Source organism: Gavia stellata, chromosome 4, assembly GCF_030936135.1.
Source record: "Gavia stellata isolate bGavSte3 chromosome 4, bGavSte3.hap2, whole genome shotgun sequence".
Taxonomy (NCBI): Eukaryota; Metazoa; Chordata; class Aves; order Gaviiformes; family Gaviidae; genus Gavia; species Gavia stellata.
In genome coordinates this window covers 53,088,018-53,109,986 of record NC_082597.1, presented here as the reverse complement: position 1 = coordinate 53,109,986, position 21,969 = coordinate 53,088,018, and the positions used below count along the sequence as shown (strand labels likewise).

At 40.8% G+C, this 21,969-nt stretch overlaps 1 protein-coding gene across 1 annotated transcript in view; it reads left to right on the top strand.

Annotated features, from left to right (window-relative positions):
* ANKS1B (ankyrin repeat and sterile alpha motif domain containing 1B) overlaps positions 1 to 21,969 on the top strand; it is a 457,036-nt gene that overhangs the window by 418,607 nt on the left and 16,460 nt on the right. The window contains exons 20-23 of the mRNA XM_059816688.1: positions 2,287 to 2,361; positions 7,705 to 7,833; positions 11,987 to 12,062; positions 18,688 to 18,695. Coding sequence (XP_059672671.1) covers positions 2,287 to 2,361; positions 7,705 to 7,833; positions 11,987 to 12,062; positions 18,688 to 18,695 — 288 coding nt within the window. The remainder of the gene's footprint in view (positions 1 to 2,286; positions 2,362 to 7,704; positions 7,834 to 11,986; positions 12,063 to 18,687; positions 18,696 to 21,969) is intronic.

The following is a 21,969-nucleotide window of genomic DNA, read 5'->3' as shown; positions in this document are numbered from 1 at the left end:
CGTGTGTAAGAAAGGATTCATTCCCTGCCCTTTTTTAAACGGGTGCAACTTAAAGCTTGCATACATGCTTACTGCAGCGTCACGTTACCCGTTCCTGAGTTAGCACCCAAGCAGCCAATAGATATATCTGGTGTATTTATGCCTTTACATGCTGCAGCACGGGAGGGCCGCTATCACAGCATCACTGTGTCAGCGCAGCAGCCGTGCTGCTCTGCGGCTGAGGCAGCGCTGCTGGGATAGCCCCGCATACCTCTCCTGCGTGGGGACAGGCACCGGCTCCTGGCCGATCCGGCCAAGGCACCACACCACTCCCTAAAGGCAAGTCCTTGGGAGCGGCAGGATTTAAGGATACATCTTTGTCTCCAGAATACCAAGATGGTGAGAACTGGCTGTACACTGTGACAGCATCACTGCAACCCCATGCCAGCACCACTAGCACCAGGGAGAAATAAAACATCTGCTAGCATATAGTACCATGCTGCCTTACCTTTATCCTTTCAGGACCTCAGCAAGTGTGTCCAAATAGCACTGCAGTATGTTTTCTTGATTACCAGATGCTTGGGGATGCTGCACCTGGCTTAAAAATGCCTTTTTTTTTAGTCTTCTCTTGAAAAGCAGAGGCACAACCCCCTCCATGGATTCCCATTCAGGAATCCCCCCCTGGCAAACAAACCTAGGCATCACAGTCATGGGCACAGCCACAGCATCCTGAAGTCAGTTTGCTTGACACAGAAAAAAAGGTCATTGTGCCAACTAGTGCGGTGTCCTAATAACGACACAGCAGAAGTAGCTGGAGCGGTGTTTGCTACTGGCCTTGCACTGTACATGTTCGTCACATGGAGGAGGACTGTTTTGTAGCAAGTTGCAGAGGATGGGGTAGAACACTATGAACCAAAGTCAAAGTTTTTATTAGCTATCAAAATGCAGAGCCCTGCGCATCACAAAGGAGATGCAAATAACTTTGAAAACAAGATGGGAGAGAAGAAATTAACTAGATATGGGAAAGTTTAAGAATTACTGAAGCTGGGGGAAGTGATATGCGCGCATGCGTTTCAAATCATGAAGGAAATAAGGGGCATTTAACAACATTAGGCAGCCACCAGCCTGTCTGGCAGCGCTCTGTAGTCAGTCCAGAGGATGCCAGCCTGTACTGACAGTAACCAGAAGTGATAACCTAGTCTGTCACCAGCCAGGCAGCCAGGTTTCAGGCTGCAAAAGGTAAGAGCAAGAGCCATATTTCTAAGAAGAGTTGCACTTCTTTGGGTTGTTCTGAGCATCGGTGCTAAATTCCTGCTGCTGCTGCTGACAAGAACCAGCAATGCATGTTCTTGCTGTTGTTAAATTACTGATATATTAATTGCTCTCTATTTTGGATGCTGCAGTTGCATTTTTCATGCATGTTTATTGCCTTTTGTTGCTGCCTGCCGAAGATACTGTGGGCAGATCCTACATCTGATGCTTTATTTTAGTTGCTTGGCTACTGTAAAATGTTATCTTAGCTTTGCTGAGGTGTCACAGATGCTTTCTTGATGAGCGTCCAAACAAGGAAATATGTAAAAGATGCTGGTGAATGCTATGCTTGCGTAGTTCTGTTGCTTTTGCTAGAGATGCTACAGTATAGTTTGCTTTGTTTTGCTAGTACAGACTATCTGTAAAAGAACACAGAAGGTAAATTGAAACCTTTCATTCGTATAGCAGAGTCATGGTCAATACCAAAGGTAACATTATCTGTATCTTTGTATGCAAAGGAACTGTTGTTGGAAGGAGATGGTGGACAACTGCTTCACTTAATTGCAATGCATTCTTTTCTGGTAATTGTTACAAAGAAAACATATTTTTCCTGCTGACTGTATTGCCAGATTTTTCCTTTCCTCTCTCCCTGTGAAAGTCTCCAGCAGAGAGAGATTCAAATCTCAAAACTTAATTGGGATGTTGACTTCAAGCTCCTTCCCTGCCAAAAACTGAAAGTAACCAATATTTCTTCTGTTCTCTGCATTTTCTGTTTATGCCTGCATAACTTTATCTCTTTACATCACCAGCACTTCTGACTAAATTGTTTTCTTGTACTCACAGTTTGAAACCTCTTCTAGAGTCTCTTAATAAGCTATGTTTCCTTCCAGTCAGCCCAAAAATATTTTGTCATCAAATAAATAAAAATTACTTTTAACAGCTGTTTTACTTCCTTCTTTAATGTTATTGCAAGCCTTTTCTTAATTATTCTTGCCTTTTGGCAGTTGCAGTGCATTAATATTTACAAGATGAGATGTAGTTTTCTGTTTATATTAGCAGTCCTCTGTCTGTGAGATCTGGACCAACCAGAATGCAGGATATCCTTTCTCATCGATTCATCAGGTTCATAATGTAAGATACAGTGATAAATGGCTATGTTGTCACTCTATGGATGTACAGTCTGTTGCCATGGTGTTATCTACGGGTGTCACGTCACTGAAATGACAAAAAAAGTTCATAACTTGTCCGCACTCTTTTGGGATTATGTGTGCGCACATTCGTGTATCATGCTGTGTGGTAAGCATCTGTTGGCTGTATGGTGTACATACAGGACATGGGGGGATTGCCAGCAGCAGTCTCGCTGCTTTGACTTCTGTTCCTGATGTTTTTGTTTGCTCACTTCTCCAAAGCAAGAAACTGTGTAAACAGCTCGGTTTGCACAGTTTCACGCCCACAATGTGTTGTGCAGCCCTTTCTGTGTTAATCTATAGGCTTTGCCTAGCTGAGGAGCACACCGTGTTTGCAGAGGCATTTTTGGGGAATTAGAGGTAACGCTGATGGTGCTCTGAATTTTCATCACTTCTGTGACAGAGGCATATCTGCTGTGCACGTGAGAGCAAACCTGGTGATCCATATTGCAGCGTGGTAGGGACAACAGCCAGTTGTTCAGATTTCACTAAGCATAGTATTTCAGAGGAGCTGTTGGTTTCTCCTAATTTCTGTCATATAATCACCTCCTTGGAGCATTTCTGCCAGAGAGGGGCCATTTTGGCCACCGAGCTTTAGAAGCTTTTAAAATGTAAGTACGCCACAAACCTGTTTCCATTATTTCAAAAGCCAAACATATAAAGAGCTAAAAAATTTTCTCTTGCTCTAGGAATTAAAACGTAAGCAAAAAATGAGAATTTGGCTGGTCCACAGAACATTTAAAATTCTTACAGGGAGAAAATTATTAATTTTTCAGCTAGAAGCATTCTAGCTATGTGTGCTCCAATTTATTGTTGTCATGGTGACTAATGCATGTTACCATAACTAGGCATGCATCTTTAACAGGTGAAAAGTTGTAAGATGTGGTCCTTATTAAAAATAGCTATATTCAAGCCACTCAAAACCAGGCCTTTTTTTTTTTCCTACAGCATGGAGGGTCTTTAACTTGAAATTTTTATAAGAAGATGAGGCAGGTATTAGATTTTATAGAAGTTGTATTGAGATTACTTCTTACCTGTAACTACCTCTGCATCCAGTTGCCTTTAATGTGAGTCAAATACAGTTCTCAGAGAGTGGGATAAGATAGAAGAATCTGCAACAATTGTAAAAAATTACCTAATATCAGCAATCTGCTTGTGTAGTGCATTTGACATCAAGCATCTGACCCTTTGTAGAGCACTGAGAAGTGCACAACTGCCCATTTTCAGGGTTATGAAGCACTGCAAGAGCATGAGGTATTGGTCTTTAAGGCTATGACCTTTATGGTTAAAAGTTGTGACTGTAAAAGGATTGAATCTTTACCACTCTGGCACCTGACTTGAGACTGTTATGTGATTGTAAATTCTTTATCTGCAAAATCTGGAGCAAAAAAATCTTCTTACTCAAGGTGACTGAGACCAGAGAGAGGAAAGACACTGGTTAAAGGCATGGGAAGGTTAGAATACTAAAACACAGACAGTACAGCAAAAACCACGTGATAAATTACACAGCTGTCTGATGAGCTGTAAAGTTAGATGAGGAATAAATTATCTCTTGCCTTTCTACTTCATCAGAGAGATAAAAATCTCCATACGTATATTGTGTCATAAAAAATACATAAGCTTAAATGTTGGATTATTTCTTATAATTGCAAATTAAATATTCAAACCAGAAAATCCTTATCCTATCTCATCTATTTTTAAAAATGAAATCAAACGTCATAGTTCATCCTGCATGGCAATTTACGAACATTTCTATACTGCTTGAAAGTGTTTTAGGTGCTTATGAAGGTCCTGAATCTCAATACATCACCCATGAGTTGTTCCACACCAATTCCTCAGATTTAGAACTACTAATAATTCATATTTTTCAACTCCAGACTTGAGACTTGTCGTTTCGAGTCTTCTCTAGGTCAAAGATGGTCCTATTTTGTATTTTACCTGAAGTTAATTGCCATCATCACATCCTAAATCTCAGAATTTCAGTATCTGACTGGAATCAGTCAGCTGAGGAGCTCCTTTTCTTCCTGTAGAGGTTTTTAGGCCCGGATTTATGAAAATATTTAGCTGTCTAAATCCTGTTTAAAAGCTTGTCTTCCCTTTAAAAAAAAAAAAAAAAAGTAAATTGCATGGAGAATATGTGATAGGAATTACACTTCTAAACTTCTTGATGGATCTGGGCTTTGGAGATTACCCTGTTATAACTCAGTCTAAATAGGTAATGAATACTGGCAATAGTATGGTTGAAAAATCTAAGGAGTTTGGTAGGAAACAAAAGGAAAAGAGACCAGAAGCCACTTCTGCTGAATATTAAAAAAACACTTATGATACAGTTACATTTTATGACTATGTATCACATGTCTTCTTCATCCATCGTAATAATCTATACCTATGATGTTTAATTTTATGCAGCTTTTCTTAGTAGGTGCTCCCTCTACAAGACACAGAAATACATGAAAGGTCTTCAGGTGCAGTGGTCTGTCAGGAACAGCAGAAATCTTGTATCTCTGCATTCCCTTAACCTCAGCTGTATTGCATGTTTCGATCATCCAAGAGACACGTACAGCAATCTTACCAATTCTGTTTTGTCTAATTTAAAAGGAGTAGGTACTAGGATGACTGTATATATTTATAGAGCAATTAATGGATACAAATGAATGGTCTCCACACAGTACTTAGCCAAGTGTCTCATAGACTAGTTTTATTTGCCTCATTGAAGATTATTTCTCATTTCCTCCTGATTATTGCTTCCTAGCTCCTTTATAAAATTGAACCAATATGAGACGTAACCGCTGTTCCTCTTGTTACCACCCTTCATTTACAGACAGAAGCAATGCAGTTCTCCATGCTTTTAATATCTTTCATGCAAAAGGGAGTCAAACTGCAGAATTAAGTACTCATTTTACTTCTTATGTACCCTGCTTACTTTGTCAATACTGTCCATTTTCTGCATGCGAGCAAAGTCACCTGCAGACCAGTGCAACAAAAGGGTTTGGAGCACTAGGCAGGATCACTTATTCTGTGGAAATTCTGGTCCTACCCCGTGGCCATCCCTGTGCTTCCTCGGTGGAAATACCAGTGGTCAAAAGATGTACAACTTCTCTGTCCTGGATTTACTCCTGTTCCATCATAGTAACCTTTTGCTAAATGGATAGGATGTACCTCCTGAGATCTGCTTCCTTACACAGAACATGCAGGAGTGTATCTTTATTAGGAAAAAAAAAAAGGACTATTTCAAGTCAACTGTTAGCTGTGGCCTTGAATAGTTCGTAAGAGACAGTTGAGCACACTGTGAGAATTTGTGATGGGTGCAATCCATCTTCTCTTGTAGTCAAATACAAACTCCGCTAATAAGGATGCAGACTCTTGCCCCTTGTAATATGATTGAAACCTTATTTTATAAGGAGAACTGCTTCTTAAAAAAAGCAGATTTCCACTTCAGATTAAATATGATAGAAGGTTTTTATACATTAGGGGTCAGAAGGATTCATTTCTGTCGACACAGAATGCCAAAAATTGGAGCAATTGCTCCTGCTGCTTTCTTTTCAAAATTTGAGGTTGAAGTCATAGCTATATAGCATATGGGCAACTTAACTAGGCAAACAGAAATTACAATACTATATAATTTGTAGATTAATGTAGATTAACTGGGTTCGACTTGTTTTATGATGTTCACTTGCTTGAAGTTACCATATCGGCAGGGTAATGTTGATGTTTCCAGATTTATCTCTTGCTTTTCATTGCAGAGTTGTGCAAATGTGTGTCATTTCATTATTTTGAGACACATGAAAATGATGTACTTGTTTTGTTTACTCTGTCCTGATCTAATTAGTAGGATGTGATAGTTTGCCAGACTTTTGAATGTCTTCGATAAGAATTTTTTCATGTGTTTTTGATGCTTAACTTCTTTTTGCTTTGAAAGTCTTAACTTCTAGCCATATTCTGTGTGAAATGTTGATGACAATTCCTTGCTAGCTTCAACACATATTTTAACAATATGACATGCATAGAAAATACACAGAGATAAGTGCAGGTAAAGAAAGAAGTAGCATAATCCAAATTGAAATAATCATATAGAAGAGGGTAAAATAGTTTGAGAGAGAACAAACAGGGGAGGAAGGAGGATCTGGAAGGAGAAATCTGATCCCCAAAAGACAGAGTGGGAAGGAGAGGCAAATTCAGAGACAGGCCAGACCAGACAGGGTAAGGGAGAAGTGGGGCTGGTGACAGAGCGAAGAGGGCTTGGGAGGAGGAGAAGAACTCCATCTACGGGTCATTTTCAGTTAAAGTGAGCTGACACTGGTTTGGCAGCATCCCTGGTGTTGAGGACATGGGCAGCATGGGCACATGTGAAACAAAAGCAGGAGAGATCACAGTTAGAAAATAATTAAAAAAAAACCCTCAAAATAATAATTTTTTTTGCATGGGCTTGCAGGGTGGAAGGAGCCCTCAAGGGCCCAGAGGTCAGTCCAGGTCCAATAAAGCCATGTCCAGAAATACACAATAGCAGGTGAGACCCAGACCAGCGCTGCCATGCTGTGGGCATTTCTGTACTGATGCCTGCGTTGGCTCTTTTTGGAAGGGAGAAGAGTGTCCTGCAAAGGGATTTGGCAGCAAACTGCAGTCCTACCCATGTTCTCTGAGGGCTTTGAGGAAAGAGGGGAGATAACAGCTCAGGAAGACAACCAGCTATATCCATGAGAATGATGAATGTGGAAGGGCAATGTTAGTAACTCTACAATGAGACATCAAGAGAAGGCGTTTAAAGTAAATATTCATAAAGAGATTAAAGAATGCCTCATATATTTGAAGAATGTATAATAAGTCTTCAGATCAAAGCAAAGTCTCAGTTATTTAGCCATTTAGGAAAGTTAGTTATTGGTTATATGTGCTGGATAATGGAAGACTTATTAACTGTGTAGAAAAGCTTGTAAAACACACAGCAGAATTTGTGAATGGCATTTTTGTGCATCTCATGATTTTTTTTCAAGTGCTCTCATCTTCATATATGTATTGTAAACAGTTACTTTTAAGGAACATTTCTGGTGCCTAATGATTTTACTCTGAAAGCAAATAGATTTAATTAAAGCCTCATTAAACACTACAGTAGATGACTTTGGATTATAAATTAAATCATCAAAAATGTTGTAGGAGTTGTATTCCCTACTTTAGTAACATGGCTTTATTTGTAGAAAATAAATTATTGTTAATTGAGCACAATGATGGAGGGCTACTTTATAACTAATTTGCCTGCAACTTTTCTTATATCTCAAACAACTGTGATTTTCAGACAGGAGACTGGGGAGAGCCTTCAATTACCTTGCGACCTCCAAATGAAGCCACAGCATCAACACCTGTACAATATTGGCAACATCATCCAGAGAAACTCATCTTCCAGTCATGCGATTATAAAGCATTTGTAAGTGTTGATAAATTTAGTGGTTTGATTTGGGGTAGATATATTAATCTTCGATTTTTTTTGGTTTTTTTCATTTACATTTTTTTAGTCACTTTTAATAAGACAGGCCACTTCCTCTGAAACACTGTAATTGTAATAAATGAGAAACAAGGATGCACAGTACTTTTTGCTATGAATTTTGTGATATATTGCAGTCCATGTAGCAATAGTGTTAGAGAAATGACACTATGAATAAGTGGCTAAGCGTTGTAGAAGTGACAGTGAGAGCAAACACCCCTACTTCTCACCTGTCACAAATCCCTGTCTATTACTTATGGAGAAATAATAAAACGTAATATGGGATCCTCATGCCTACCTTAATGCTGCGTGCACAGTAGTTTAAGTATTGCCTTGTCTGAATTTTATACACCTGGTTTTGGGGAAGGCAGCTAGGGAGGATGAAGATCAGGGTCCTGAAGCAGTGTTTTCCATCCATGGGACAAGGGCACATTCAAACCTCTCCAGACTCATGACTATTTGAAGTACCTGTAGCAGTCAGTTCCTTCAGGGCAGGGAGTATTTATTTTTACCTCCCAATAGCTGTAGCTGATTCCTACTTCCCATCCCTAGAGAAATGGAGCTTCCCTCTACAGCTAAAGATGATTAGTGTACTCTGGCTGTTTTAAACGCTTGTTAAGGAGAGGAAGGTCTCCTGAAGTACAAAAAGTCATATTGGAAGACTTTGGTTTTTAAAAGAAAAACACTTTTCTGAAGCCTTGAGTTCCCTGTCAACAGGGCAGGGGGGCTGGTGCTTCTGGGGAGCTGAAGAGGTGCCTCAGCCCACGTATTTAAACTCTTACATTTCCCCTTCCAACTTTAGTGGAAAGTGCTGTTAAAGTTGCTGAAGGTGCTTCACAGACCACTGTGTCCTCTTTGGAGGTGGCCACCTAATGAAGCAAGGCTAACTTATTTTACAAAGGAAAGGGGATCAGTAGTTGCAGTGCCTTTAGCATAATAGCTGGGGGTTAACCACTTGTCCAGGACATGGGTTTTAGATCATCTTCACCTGAAGGAGCTTGGATCCTTAGTACTTTTTAGGATAATACTCTGTTCACCAAATACTGGAGTATTTTGGGTGAGAGTTGGAGACTGCTGGACCTGATTTAAAGCATATCTGGAAAGGTAGGAATTAGAGGCTAAGTGCAGGTGAGACAGAGCCTGGCTCCCACTGAGGAGGGGCAGAAGGGGTGTTACAGGCGTGTGTCACTGGAGCATATCTGTGTCTTCCATCAGACCTTCATGGGGGAAATTGCCATGAATGCAGTCATTGTCCCTGGACAGTAACTAGAACCTCTGCCTTCCTCAGCAAGTCACAGTCAAGGTCCAGCTCGCCTGCTGTCAGTCTTGCTCTCCTCCTATGCAGCACCTCAAATTGAAAAGGAAGCTTAGTGACTTCTACTTCTTTAAACATTTTTCATAGTTTTCAGTAAAATGAACAGGTTTATCTCAAGAGTGCCTCTTATATCATTACTTGATCCAGCAGTAAATTCATAATCAGATGTAACCTTTGTAGTAGACTGGAAGGCAGGTGGATCATTAAAGAAATGAAGTTGGGATGACCAGGAGTATCCAAGTTACTGGTGATTAAGGAATCACCAAATCAAAATATACAAGTTATTGATGACTAAGGAAACATCTTCCTTTCCTAGCGATCATGCATCACTGCACTGTCTCAGCTCCCTGAGCTGTAATGACCTCAGCCTTATGGAGTAAAACACTGGCTTGGAAGTTTTAACGGGGGCAGCTTTCATTGTATGCCACATCACTCAGTTGAACCGTTGGATGTCCTCTGCGTTGCTTCCACATGCTCCGGGTATTTCCAAAAGTGCAGCAAGTCAAAGGAAAGCAAAATTCCCTTCTAGAGTTTCAGATTTTTCTGACAACTAAATTTGACAGTAACTCTGTGATTTGTTTGTCTATTCCACAGTCCACCCTGGGAAGCATTTCTGAATGCCTGCAGCTGAGGCTTTTTGCTGCTGTGCAGATGGGACAGGAGTTGCCTGTCTCTTCTCTTTCTTCCTCTTGTTCTACCATGAGCTCAAAAGTGCTGCTTTTTTTCCCTGATGCCTGACCAACTGGTAGCTTTCAAGGAAATATCAATTATTTGTGCCATAGTCTATAAAAAAATAATAAAATTTAAAAATTGAAGAAATTAATTGCATCCTTCCCAGAGAAGGCTAAGGATGCCAAAGGCATCAGACAGCAGGATCCAGAGAAAGATACAGTTCAACTTACTACGCTTTCGTTCAATTTTCTAATTTCAGAGCTTGCTTTAAATTTGTTGTTCTTCTGCAAGGGTGATACAAAGCCATCCCATCAAATTAATGCCCAAAGCCCTATTCATGTCACCATCAAGCCCCTAGCTGGACTTGCAGCTGTGTGGTTTATGAGTCTTTCACATCTGTAGTCCTCCAGGAATGCCCTTCATTCGTTCCTTTCTGCTTGTGCTTATCTGATAGTGTTGGTGTAGCTCACCCTTCCATTTATAATGCCCTGTAAAGTGTTTCTCACTAATTACCATGTTACCATGTTGGCTGCTGTCTACATTGAAATATTTAGGCATTTTCTTCCAGATCAGAGACTCCTGTGGTACACAGTGTGAACTGAAGGCTTTAAAGAAAGTATCTCAGTTTAGGTCAGGAGATCAGGGAGTTGAACCAGTACGCTTTCTGTTCAATTCCAGCTTGTGTTCAGCTGTAACTGAAGTTATTTTTCATAGGTTCTTGATTAAGATGAAGCTGGTTCACTATCTGGGGTCAGCATAGGGTGTTTCCAAGAGGAGTCAGTGTGGTAGAATGAAAGGGGTGAGGCAGTGGTGGTGGGCTGCAGCATCCTCTGGGAAGAGGCTCCTGCCCATGGTGCTTTCTCTCCTCTTGGAGCTCACCTACCCCATTCTCACCAGTGGCATGACTTCTCTTCAGCTCCCATGTTGCTCACACAGGACTGAAAACTTAAGAGAAGCCATGGCATTGCACATGGAATGCAAAGAGAGACGTCTCTGTGCCTGGGGAGGAGAAGACAAGGGATGGCTTGCTGTCCTCTTTCCCCAGTTAAGCCAGACTTGCATGTGACACTATATAGACATACAGAAACATCCTGTGCGCACAGAGCTATACGAACATGTGCACATCCACAAGTGCACACGCCTGTAGCATCTATAGGCAAAATGCAGAGCGTGGCTCTTGCACAACCCTGTTAGCAGTAACACCACCACTCTTTGATAGGTGAGAATAGCAGGGATGATACAGCCAGGTCCATCTCCAGAGGAGCAGCGCTGTTCACACGTGGTGTAGAGAGGTACTGAGTCTCCAGAGGAGCAAATCCAGACCCTGCTGTCAGGGTGCAGGAGGGCTCAAACTGCACGTGCCAGCAAGTGACTGGGGTGAGGAGGAGGCAGGTAGGAAATGGAACATGTCAGTGAGGCACTCGCTGCCTTGTCTACCCTCGCAGATGAGCAGGCTCCTCTGAGAGCACAGTGGCTTCCAGTGAGCTGAGCCAGGACCCAGCACCAGCACCCTGCTGCTTCCTGTCACCCAGCCCTCCTTCAGATCAGTAAAGGCTTCAAGATAGCTTCTGGGTCAGCCTTTTCTTAGCAAAAAATAATGATTTAAACTACTTTTCCGTACAGATTTATTTTCTCTGTTTGCTGACATCGGGCTCTGCTATTTGCACATAAATTAGTTACAGATTGAGTACACAGAGGTTAACATCTTTGGTGCCCTTCATGTCCACGTGATGCACACATAGCAATATGAGTTTGGCAGATGGCAGGTAAAAAAAGCAGATTCTTCATTTTTTAATCAAATGGTATTTTTAAGGTGGAATTTGTAGTATTTGCTTGTTTGAGTGACTAAGGGGATAAGCTAGAAGACTTTCAGATACCATTTCAAAGGGCTCCGTCTCATTCAATACACTTGTTGCTGTGCATCCTGTTTCGTAGGTTGATGAGCACTGTTTTAAATGATCTATCAGAGAACTGCAGAGTAAAAAAACTCTAAAACCATAAAGTTGTCTGCTACCACTGTGGGGTTTTAGGCATTTTTAGTGCATTTCTGCAGATATTTGTCTGTTCTGAAATTTTAGTTACATGAAGTTTAATGGATTTTTATTTTAGTATTTAGGTTCTATGCTGGTAAAAGAGTTAAGAGGTACAGAGTCAACACAGGATGCGTGTGCAAAGATGAGGGTAAGTTAGCAAACCTACTCCTTTCTCTGTCATCATAATAATAAATAATATTAGCTAGTGATTACTTGTACTGTGCCCTTTTTGCTTTTATAATGTTCTGTTACCCATTTGTTTTCCATGGCTCTTGCATTTGTATTGGCATTCAGTAGGAAGTCTGTTCTACCTTTTATCTTAATTTCACGTAATACCAATACTCAAAGGTAGATTTTATTCTGTATGTTGTATCTAAGAAAAAAAGCAAATGTATGCGTTATGTTTTCTCTTGAATCTTTGAGTCGGTTTCAAAGTACTTTCCATACACTTTAAATGTGCCCATATCACTTTGTCTTTTATAAACAGATTTTGTAGCTCATATACAATAATCTGGATTGTATTTTCTATGTGAAAATATGTGCTGGTAAATATATTAACATGTTACCAAAGCCATTGTTTTTTACGTACGGTCTAATCCTACAGTCACATAATCCTATGGATGCTTTTACTCACATGAGTATTCCCATTAATTACGAGTTACTAACATGCTTATTGATTGAAGGATGAAAAGGGATCTAATTGAGTTTCACCTGATGGTGGAAAAGCAGTTAGGTTTCCTTCAGACTGGTAAGAATATGTTTTCCTATGGCTCTTTGGCCTGATAGTGGTTTGTAGAAAATTACAATGAGGCTCCGTCTAGCTCCAAGAAACATACTGCTGCTGGAGACTCAAAACAAGCTACACAATTTATTCCCAGCCGTAGATGTAGTAAGAATGCACCTGTTCATAGAGATGACAAACATATCATGGTCTGGCATGATTAATTAATGAATATAATTTTTTGGTAATCTACAAATGTGTAAAATTACGTAGATGAATGACTGAAATCCTTTCTTCTGCGGATAAGTCTTTTATGCAAGATGCCTCAGAGCACTAAACGTAGCATTCGGATGAATTAGAAAGCTGGAAGATGTGTAAAATTCACACAATCAGACAACCATTTCCTATTGGTTACATATCTGCAGCACACAGACTTTTGTACAAGCTGTTGTAGCTAAGGGCTGGTAGTAATTCATGCTTACTAGACTGCCTGAAGATCTGTGGCTTTTCAGCTAATTACATGCTAATCATTCCTTACCTGGGCTTAAACTCCTCTAAAAAAACCCCAACAACTTGGCCCAGAGGAATCTACAGTCACATACATGTGTTCTGGGGAATTAATTGAGTCTGCAAGCATACCATCTTCCAATCCAGTTTTCAAATTGTCAGGCTTTGCAGTTCAATTTTTTAGGCATATGCCTGTGCAGATCTTAGGGCAGAATTTGAAACCATAGTAGCATATGACAACTTCAGGAAGTTATTTCACTGAACTAGGAAGCTTAACATCAAAAAAGTCACTTTAAATAATTTATAGCTATTTTAAGATTTTTTTTTAAGTAATACATTTGGCAAATTTTAATTATATACCTGAAAAATTAAGTGTTTGAAAACAAACTTAATTTAAAATACAATTTTTCTATAAAAATAATGGAGATGCACTAGTAGTCTATAGTGCCATACAGGACACATATAATACAGTGATGGGGTTTATATAAGTTTATTTTTTACATTCTCTTCTGAAATCATTGTGCTGTGAGAATGTTTATTTTCTAGTTTGAGGGATTTTTATTGCAAAGAGGTTTGAATAAAACAGTTTTTAATCAGATTTTCATCTGTTCTTTCTGTGTATTCCTTTTAATCGTATTCCTATTCAAGTCAGAAGCAAAAACCATTGACTTAATGGGAACAGATTATTATTTTAGCATAAGTTTCCCAGTGAGAAAAATGTATCTTTTTCCAAAACTTTCCCCCTCTGGTTGTGTTCTGAAATTTGCCGTCTATGAACTGGGAGTCCACGTTGTCCTAAGTCATCCTGAAGTTTTGCCGTGATGTTCATTATTGTATTTAAGTACCACTGGCTTGTCATTGGAAGTGTGGCTTCTTTTATAGTTGCATTTTACTGTAAATGTACTGAAAGGGACATTTCACTTAAAAAAAGAAGTGAAAAGCTAGACATATTATTTGACTGCTTCTCAGGTACTGAATTCTGTCCACTTGTCCAGTGTCTTTAGAGTCAATAAGAGTTTTATATAGGGTTGTACTAATGTGATGATAGAGCAATATTTTTTAATTTTAGGGGCTTTTTTTCCATTTATATATTTCAAATCTATAGCATGCTGCAATCTGAAACATGTTGGGGGGAGTATGTCACATGTAACCTTGTACCATGCTGAGGTCCTTCCCCACAATTTTTTAATCTTTCTGGAGTCAGCCACATAATGGTTTTTGAGGAAAATGTATGAAAATTAGGTACATAATTTTTCTGTCAATGTGGCTTCAGCTTCTCCATCTTTAACCTAAAGCTGCTCAAGAAACTGTTAACAGATATTCACTGGATGTCTTCCAGTCAGCAGATGCACAAGGACGAAAGAAGACTATCAGTGAAAAAAGTATCTTGATCTTCCTTAGTCATTCATAGATTGAGAAGGACAACAGAGAGAAACAAGAAAAATGACATGTTTGCTGACTGCAGATCTATCCCTGTTGTAGATGCTTCCTGTGCTTTCAGTTATTGCATTTGATGGGCTTGGTTCTCAAGGGAAGTGTCATGCAGATATCCTTCGTGTCTCTCCGCAGAGGGGCTTACAGCAGCCTCCTTCTTTTATAGCTTAAGAGTGATGGGATATCCTAAATCTTCTATAATGTAAAAAAAAAAAAAAAAAAGAAACAAACAAAACAAACCCAAAATCTGGGAACCTCTGTCTTAATAACTCTTCTTGGCTATCCACTGTGGTTCTCAGCATTGTGCAACAGTGTGCTCCAGCAGGGCAGATGATGGTTTGCTACGGGAAAATCATGCAGATGCAATAGATTGAGCTCAGTACGGGGGTCAAGGTTATACCTGCTTTTTGTTCCCACCCAAATTGCAGACTCTTGCAGCCATCCAAAATTCTGGATATTTGGCAAGAACCGTGCCTATTAGAGGGATTATACTTTATTTTTCCGTTCACATATTTGCACTCCAAGGATGGATTTATATTTTATGGTTTCCTATTTGTTTCCACCTATTTTCTTTCACAAACTCCCTCTGCAGTCAACAGCACTGTCTCTTTATCTCCATTCCCCACCTTCTGTAAAATGACCTTTGCTACCTGGAGATTAAATCCTGCTGTCCTGGCCAGAATAGATTTATTAATTATATTTGAGATATGCCTTCAAGAACTTAACAGCTTTCATCTTTCTCAGCGTGGAATAGGAAATATTACAAGTTGTGTTTTCAGTCAGATTACTGCCTTCACTTCAAATCACCATAGGAACACGAAGCAAGAATAAAATGTGTTTACATCAAAATAAAGAAAAGGAATAAAGTTTAATTGGAGCTAGGAAGAGACTTGTTCTCTAGAGTAGACTCCATCTGGCATTTACACATTTGAATTCCTTGACCAGGTAGGAAGGGGATGGTTTTATACTTACTGGCATGAGCAAGGTAGACTCTTTCATTGCAGTGATGTTGAATCACTAATGTTGCATACACCAATTGCACAGTCTGAACCAATCAGATATTTACTGCAGCATTAGGGAACTTAGATTTTGTTCTTGGATCCTGCCACCTTCCTGAATATTATGTGTCTTTCTTAAAGGTTTTCTTGTTAGAAAAGAGGTTCTTACATTTCAAGTCAAAGTTCTGGGAAGCCAGCAACATAATTCTATTCACAAAGCAGGTGTTTAAATATCTTTCTGACTTAAGACCAAAATGTCAAAGTTGAAATTGTTAAAAAATCTGCTTCTCTTATCTCTGGAGAGGAAGAGGAAGCAGAGTTGACTCTTTCACTGGATGTAAGCAGGGTCTGGGGCATTCCTTCCTCATTTCTTACATAAAGAAGGAGGACCTGGGTATAGATGGCAGTCTCCTTGTTTCTGCTAATCCCTTTCTGCTTTTCAGTCTCCATTTCATTTCTCCCCCAAAAGTAAAAGTGTCCTCCATAGGCCTCCTAGTGAAACAAGCCAGGCAAATACCATATCAGGATCAAATACTGTATTTGAGAATTTAGATTCTTTGGTCTCTGTTCTCTTGGGACTTGTAGCTCTGTATCTCTTGTGTGCCCACTGCTTTGGGAGGGCCTGCAGCTGAACAGGCACATGGATATTACTCAAAAGGAAAAAAGAAGTGGTGGGAGGTCTTAAAGATGTTCAGTCCTTATGCACATCCACATCATGCCATCCCATGTTCTTCAGAGGACTGTATGTCCTTGAACTCTGTGGCTGAAAGAAATCCAAGGTGCAGGAGGGATGTGCTGCCCTTTCAACAGCAGATGAGTGTGTACAGATATTGCAAAAGCAAAAACCTGCTCATTCTCAAGTAGATGAGTTGCAGGTGCATCCCCAGTGCAATGTTTATATTAATGATGTAGCTTGGAGGCATCCACTAATTGTAGAGAAGTAAACAGTCTTGTACCACAGGGATTACAGATGCTATCTTATTCCAAGAGGTATTAAATTATGTCAGTGATGCATTTTTAATTCTTTTGGACTGAGAGATGTTAGTAAATATTTCACAGAATCACAGAATCACTGAGGTTGGAAAAGACCTGTAAGATCATCAAGTCCAACCATCAACTAACACCACCATGCCCATTAAACCATGTCCCACAATGCCTCGTCCACACGTTCCTTGAACACCTCCAGTGAGGGTGACTCCACCACTTCCCTGGGCAGTCTATTCCAGTGTCTCACCACTCTCTCAGTAAAGAAATTTTTCCTAATATCCAGCCTGAACCTCCCCTGGTGCAACTTGAGGCCATTTCCTCTTGTCCTGTCACTCGTCACTTGGGAGAAGAGACCAACACCCACCTCTCTGCAACCCCCTTTCAGGTAATTGTAGAGAGTGATGAGGTCTCCCCTCAGCCTCCTCTTCTCCACACTGAACAACCCCAGTTCCCTCAGCCGCTCCTCATAAGACTTGTGCTCCAGACCCCTCACCAGCTTCGTCGCCCTTCTCTGGACACACTCCAGCACCTCAATGTCCTTCTTGTAGTGAGGGGCCCAAAACTGAACACAGTATTCGAGGTGCAGCCTCACCAGCGCCGAGTACAGGGGCACAATCACTTCCCTGGTCCTGCTGACCACACTATTTCTGATACAGGCTAGGATGCCGTTGGCCTTCTTGGCCACCTGGGCACACTGCTGGCTCATTCAGCCGGCTGTCGACCAACACCCCCAGGTCCTTTTCAGCCCAGGCAGCTTTCCAGCCACTCTTCCCCAAGCCTGTAGTGCTGCATGGGGTTGTTGTGACCCAAGTGCAGGACCCGGCACTTGGCCTTGTTGAACCTCATACAATTGGCCTGGGCCCATTGATCCCGTCTGTCCAGATCCCTCTGCAGAGCCTTCCGACCCTTGAGCAGATCAACACTCCTGCCCAACTGGATTTAACTCCATTCACCACAACTCTCTGGGCTCGGCCGTCCAGCCAGTTTTTTACCCAGCGAAGTGTGCACCTGTCTAAGCCACGAGCCACCAGCTTCTCCAGGAGAATACTATGGGAGTCAGTGTCAAAGGCTTTACTAAAGTCCAGGTAGACAACATCCACAGCCTTTCCCTCATCCAGTAGGCGGGTCACCTGGTCATAGAAGGAGATCAGGTTGGTCAAGCAGGACCTGCCTTTCATGAACCCGTGCTGGCTGGTCCTGATCCCTTGTTTGTCCTGCACGTGCCCTGTTTGTGCCCTCAGGATGAACCTCTCCATAATCTTCCCTGGCACTGAGGTCAGGCTGACAGGCCTGTAGTTCCCCGGATCCTCCTTCCGGCCCTTCTTGTAGATGGGCGTCACGTTGACAAGCCTCCAGTCGTCTGGGACCTCCCCTGTTAACCGGGAGTGTTGATAAATGATGGAGAGAAGGCAGACTGTAGTTTCAAAATTGGCTTAAAAACTAACTGGTCAAATGTGAACTTTGACTTTTTACTTCAATTTCGTCTCATGCATGATATCGTCGAAGTGATTCACTCAAAGAGAAACTGTTGAATGAAGCTTCATAAGCCTTAAATAAGTAACAGACTTATGGGTATGATGGTAGGTGGTACCAATACATATTTTGAAATGTGCAGTCTGATGCCACTTGGCATTAATAGTTGCTATCATTATGGGAAAATTTTCAGAATCTCATAGTGAAGTGGATTCCAGTACATAATTGAATAGTAAAATTGCCAGCTACAGTCTTCAGATAGCTATTAAAAAACAGCATAGGACAGAATTAGCAGATTCATTTGCAAAAATAAAAAGCCAAGATGAAAACTTAAGATTTTACAGGCTCATAAACTTGTACTCAAAATTTATGTATGGAATTGTTAGTGACTTGGCATAGTTGAATAATGTCTTTTTACTGTGTATTTGCAAGATCGAATACAATTACATATGCAGTAAAACCTAAAAAAGAACATGGTTTCATTTTGGCCACTGTATGAAAGCTGAGTAATCCAGTTATAAGTGTATGTATAAGTACATGAAAGTGGTCAATGTGGCAAAGTAGAAGTACCAGTGTATCCCATTTCCTCTTGGCAGGACATAAATAGATGAGATTAAAGCATTTTGAGGGTGGGGTGGATTACACCATGTGCTATAGTGTGTCAAGTGAATGTGTGAGCATCTTACTCGGATACCTGAATTTCTTATTCTTATTCAGCTGCTTTGTGTGTGTGTATATGCACAGAGATACCAGGTTTTGTACACTTCAGGAGTATTCAAAAGTATTGGATTAGTGCTCTCAGTTCTGCACAGAACAACGTATTGCAGTACAATCCTGTCTTGAAAGGGTTAAAGGCCCTTTAGGGTTATAGGGTTTGGATTTGCATGTATTTGCTTTTTAAAAATAAACAGCTAGGTATATTGATTTATTCATAGAACAAAGTCCTCTGCCTATTAAGCCATCATTAATTATCTTTATTTGTTAGGCACACTGGCTGGGTGGATCTCAAATTATTTGGAGTTTAGTTTATATTCTAAATAAATGTCTAGCAGTTCTGCACAGCCTTTAACTCAAAATCAAAATACAGGGGGAAATGCTTTACCCACTTAAGACAATTTGTAGTACTATACTATGGAGATCTGTGTGGAGTCTGCTTGTGAGTATGGTGTTTTGTTCAGTGAAACTAAAGAAAACTCACAAACAAGATCAGAAGCAAGCTTGCACTCGCTCTCTCACTCTCTCTGGCATCATTGCTGTTGCATCCCTTTATGGCCAGTTTCAAAAAGCGGAACTGGGAGCAGCCCTGTCCAAGGCTATTCAGGGTTTTGACACTGTCCTGCGTAATGGCAGCAGTGGGTTCAGATGCAAACTCAGAAGGGTCTTAAATCCAGACCTTTACTGTAAAAGCAAGCACTGTAATAACTAGGCAATTATGCAGATGCCTTCCACCTCCATCCACTGGATGGATCAGCATTCTGGGTGCTGGGGGGATGAAGCAGCTTCATTGCAGCAGCTGCATTACAGTTCAGGAGAGGCTGCTATTCCTGATATTCTTTATTCTGAAGAAAAAGAGGCTCTATGTCTTTTGGGGGAGTCTGGGGAAGCTGAACAAATGTCACCTTAGATTTAGGATTGTGAAGCTTTCTTCCATCTTCCTATGTCTGTAGTCAAGCCTGCTTTATGGTTCTTGAGTTGCACATGGCCTACTTCCACATAGTCATGTACCTGTCCCGTAGGAGGTATTTCAGAAGTGGGACCAAAGCTTAGTCTCTCTGGCATGCAAACCGCAGCATTAAGACTCCTCGCTGCAGGAGCCATGCACTTGAGGAGACAGGGCATGCACATCTGTCCTTATGTAGATGACCATCTGATCAGAGACAGGCAGTGGCAACGAGCCTAGAATATGCTTGCTGTTCATCCAGATGATTCTCCTAAAGAAGTGTACTAAAACAAAGAGCCAGAGTTGCAGTCACAAACGGTGACATTTGTAGGAACTTTGACCAGTTCCAGGCTAGTGAGCACTTGCCCAACGACAGGGTCCTGTCACTATGATTGCTTCTACGTGAGGTAAAATCTAATCCTGCTACCACGGTATGAACATGCCTTGGACCATTAGGCCATATGTTAGCGTGCAGATGACATCCAATGCCAGCCTTCAGCTGTGGCTCCTATAACTTTGGCTCAGGTCCATATGCTTCCTGTAGACGCACCAGATGGACAAGAATATTTTGTCGTCTCATCATGTCCTCACAGAGTTGATAGGGTGGCTAGAACCTGAAAAGCTGAGGGAAAGGGAATACTGACTCCGGTGTCCTACTTCTTCTCAGATTTTGGTTAGAGGTACAGGCAGAGATGTCCACTTGGCCTGCACAGAGGTGCGAAATGTCTGACCATGAAAGCTGTGGGACTTCATCTCAACATCCTAGAATTTAGAGCCAAAGTAGTTACTGTGTCTGAGCAAATGGTATTCATACTGTATCTCTGAAAACTCACGTTACACATCCTGGCAGCCACCTCCTCTGTTAAAAAGAAGGGAATAATAAGCAAATAGTATGAGCTCACCATGACAACTCAAAACTGTTGAAGTCTGGAAAGCACTTGGAAATAATAATTATATGGTGGGCTTCAGTTACTATATCACTGGGAATCGAGCAGGGAGGAATAGAGCTGTGTGTTTTTCATTATAGCGCTGTCATAATAACCAAGGATGTTATTCCACTGCCCAACTGTTTGTCGCAATGGGGGTACGAGTGCAGGATTGTTTCCCAAAAGACTACAGTCTTCCAGAACACCTTTGAACAAATCCTGGGTTTTGTGTGGTTTGCAAGCTGATTGAGGGTCATCCACTGCTCCTTACCACCTGAGACAGTTTGGCTTAATAAATTACAAATATCCATCAGTCTCTGATTCATTTCCTAATTTGCCAGATATAATTTAATAGTATCTTGATGAGCTATTTCACTCAGATACAGTCTTCTGGCAGTTCATGACCATGATTAAATACTAAAGATCAGGTCTGCTCTAGACAAACCCAGGTGAATGTGGAGCAGATAAGGAAGATAATTAAATTACAGACTACTGGTCTAGATGAAAGAGGAATCTCAGATGGTTAGTACAATGTGGTCTTGCCAACAGGAAGCTTCACCTTTATGGAAGGTAGTGCAAATTAGACCAAAGAGCTAAAATAAATTAACTTAGTAGCTGTGTTTCTATAGCATGTTGGAGGAGAAGAGGAATTTTGCTGCTAAGGAGGGGAGGAAGGAGATAATTACAATAATCAAAATGGGAGACAAAGAGCTCCTGAGTGTAGCTGTTGGGATAGAAAGAAAGGACAAAAGTTAGACTATTGCTGGGTTGCCAGGTGATTAAAGTGATGTTGCCATATTTGTGAATATTTTGTCTGGATATGAGCATATGTGGGGTATATTGCTTGTTATTCTGATAGTTATATGTACTGCAGCTTCCGTACAGTCACTGCCATGCTTTATGTGCATTGAAACTGAATTTTATGAAAAGGCTCATTTGTGATCTATTATAGAGACATGCACACACATACACACAGGTATGTGCTCTGCTTTTGGCAGAGATACTGTTTCTTTCTCGACTCAGTTCAGAGACATGCAAGTCAGATTAGTGTCTTCAGATTTTGTTAGATTCTTCAAGATGTTTTACCATTTAAGCTTTCATTTTTAAAAGTGCCGAGGTTCTGGGTGAAAGAAGCTTTCTCCGGGATAAATTGACACTTGATTGTCACCTTGAGTCTCTTTCATTTGATGCTGAGAGATGCAACAGTCCTCTCTAATACACGGATGGGTGGGACTCTCCTTGAACCTTAATTAGAGGTTTTAGCCTTCATGGCACAAACACTAATTGCAGAACATAGCTGGATCTGTAGCTTTGAATTTTGTGCTGGCAAAAATGGAGTCTCATTTGATGCTG